This window comes from Cibotium barometz, chromosome 56, assembly GCF_041138505.1.
Source record: "Cibotium barometz isolate CiBa-2024 chromosome 56, ASM4113850v1, whole genome shotgun sequence".
NCBI lineage: Eukaryota > Viridiplantae > Streptophyta > Polypodiopsida > Cyatheales > Cibotiaceae > Cibotium > Cibotium barometz.
This window is the reverse complement of record NC_141101.1, coordinates 4445564-4447825: the sequence shown is the minus strand read 5'-3', so window position 1 is coordinate 4447825 and position 2262 is coordinate 4445564. Positions and strand designations below refer to the sequence as shown.

The following is a 2262-nucleotide window of genomic DNA, read 5'->3' as shown; positions in this document are numbered from 1 at the left end:
GTTGTTTATCATTGTTAATGTTTATCATATGGTTCTTTCATTGTTTACCGTGTAATTTTCATTTCGCACAAGTTTGTCATATGGTTTTTTGTCCCCAACAGCAGGCCATGGGTGACTCACCACCCTACGACTACAGTCCAGATTTCTCATTTAATCCTACACCGCAGGGCATGAGTCCCCAGCAGTTATATGGTTTTCTTTCGTCCATGACTCCAGAGCAGAGAGCCATGGCTCAGAGTTATTGGGGTTCTGGAGCAGGGACATCTGCCTCACCATCTAGCTTCCCGACGCCAGTTCCCACACCCGTGGGTACGACAGCAGCTCCCACACCTCATACCACACAGCCTTCCATTCCTCTTACAGCTCGATCTACCACCTCTTCACATAGACGGCGCTCACGTAGTAGGTCTTCAGGGGGAGGTTGTTGTGGTGGTAGTGCCACAGATGCTGTGACACCACCACCACGTGAGCGTCGTCCTTCGCTCTCATCTGTTGATAGCACACCCATAGGGTCACCTTCCACTCCTCCCTGGGGTGCACATGACCATGACAACAGCAAGATTTACACAATTAGGGATGGGGCACCAATAATGGATAGTGCAGGGAAGGCAATGAAGACACGCATTCGACAATTGTGCACTATACAGTTTCACGACTCTGACATGACTAAATGGGATCAGCAAGATAAGGGGAAGAAAAATTATATAAATACAAAGATAAAGCAAGAGTTTCAGCCATCTGACCCTATGAATGTCGTCTCTAATGAGTGGATACAGTATACAGCTCGCATTTTGATGGGGCATCGTAGGTCAGAGACGAGGGATGCATTTAGAGAGGGGAAAGAGAAACCTGTTTGGCTAGATGACAGGGAGTGGGCAGCCATTGCTCAGGAGCTCACCGAGACACCAGAGAGGTTTCAACAACAAAGAGAGGCGGCAAGGGCAAGACTCCAAACAGTAGGGGCTTCTCATCTTGGGAGTGGTGGTTACGAAACCATGCGCCATGAATTCGTAAGTATTTGTAGCAATTTTATTTATGTAAATGTATGTATGTGGGCTAAATGTTGATTTCTAAAAGTTATAATTGTTGATCATTTGTGCAGGAGTTGGCCATGAATCGCCCACCAAGTAGGCGAGAGGAGAAGTACGCTCACAAACATGGCCTTGTGGCCTTGTTTGAGATGCTTGAAGAAGAAGGAGAGACCGTCAATTGGGAGGCATTACCATGATGTAAGATGACCTTCAAACTAATGAAATATGATCAAAACATTCTTGAGTATTAATGTTTAATTTAATTTCTTGTTTGTCGTTCAGGAAAATAAAAAAACGAGCACGGTTGTTTTTGTGCTCTATTTTAGACAGAATGGTGCTGTCTATTGCTGTTGTTGATCCTGTTCATTGCAAGCAGCCAGGCAGCAGCCAGGCAGCACTATTCTGCCCAAAAAAAAATTTCTGGTACAGCGTTGGTATATTCCCCGGTACTGGCGTCGGTATATTCATTGGTATATCTCTCGGTATTCGCGTCGGTATAAAACCCGGTATACACCCCGGTATATGCACCGGTATAAACGTCGGTTTAGCCGTCACTATTATCCCCGGTGAGCATCGGTATAGACAACGGTATAGGCGCCGGTATTGTTACCCGATGCTTATACCGATGCTCTGGTTCCGGCGCTTATACCGGCGTTTATACCGATGACGGGGCTTTTTTAGACCCCGTTAAATGACGTAGGTATAAGCGCCAGTATTAGGCTAACATGTAGTAGTGCCCCACACTTATACCAATGGCATGGTTGGTGAGATCATGGGTGATATGTGGCCAGTGGGATGACAGGCTATGTGACAGTCATTCTGGAGACTGGCATAGTTATAGCGCCAGCTCATTTACTTGGGTTCATACTATAGAGAACCCTAGTATGTATTTGGTTGAGTACCTTTCATATGAGTGTACTCTTATCTTTGTATATGGTGTGTTGAGTGTTGAGTGAAGAAGAAGAAGATTTTCAGCCTCTCACCTTGTGTGTTCTCTTTTAGGGTTTTGTGAGTGTGTGTGTGCTTGCAAGAGCTCAAGATCTCTTTTCCCCTACATCTTTTCATGGTATCAGAGTCTGGTTCATGCTAAGGGCTGATCTGCAAGCAAGAGAAGCACAGGAAGCGGTACTAGGATGTAAGAGCTTCAACTACTCTTCCCTATTTGTGTTGGCGACTACACCCTTGTCGGGAGCTCTACGGGAGGCACCGGTAAACGATTTTTGATTAAGGA

General features: G+C 45.7%; 1 protein-coding gene across 1 annotated transcript; it reads left to right on the top strand.

Moving 5' to 3' along the window:
- The first annotated feature begins 794 nt into the window (after positions 1-794).
- On the top strand, positions 795-1241 carry LOC147606813 (uncharacterized). The gene is made up of 2 exons (XM_086791134.1): positions 795-1010; positions 1103-1241. Exons 1-2 carry the CDS (start codon positions 795-797, stop codon positions 1226-1228), a joined length of 342 nt encoding a protein of 113 aa, XP_086647260.1. The 3' UTR covers positions 1229-1241.
- Positions 1242-2262: the final 1021 nt, after the last annotated feature.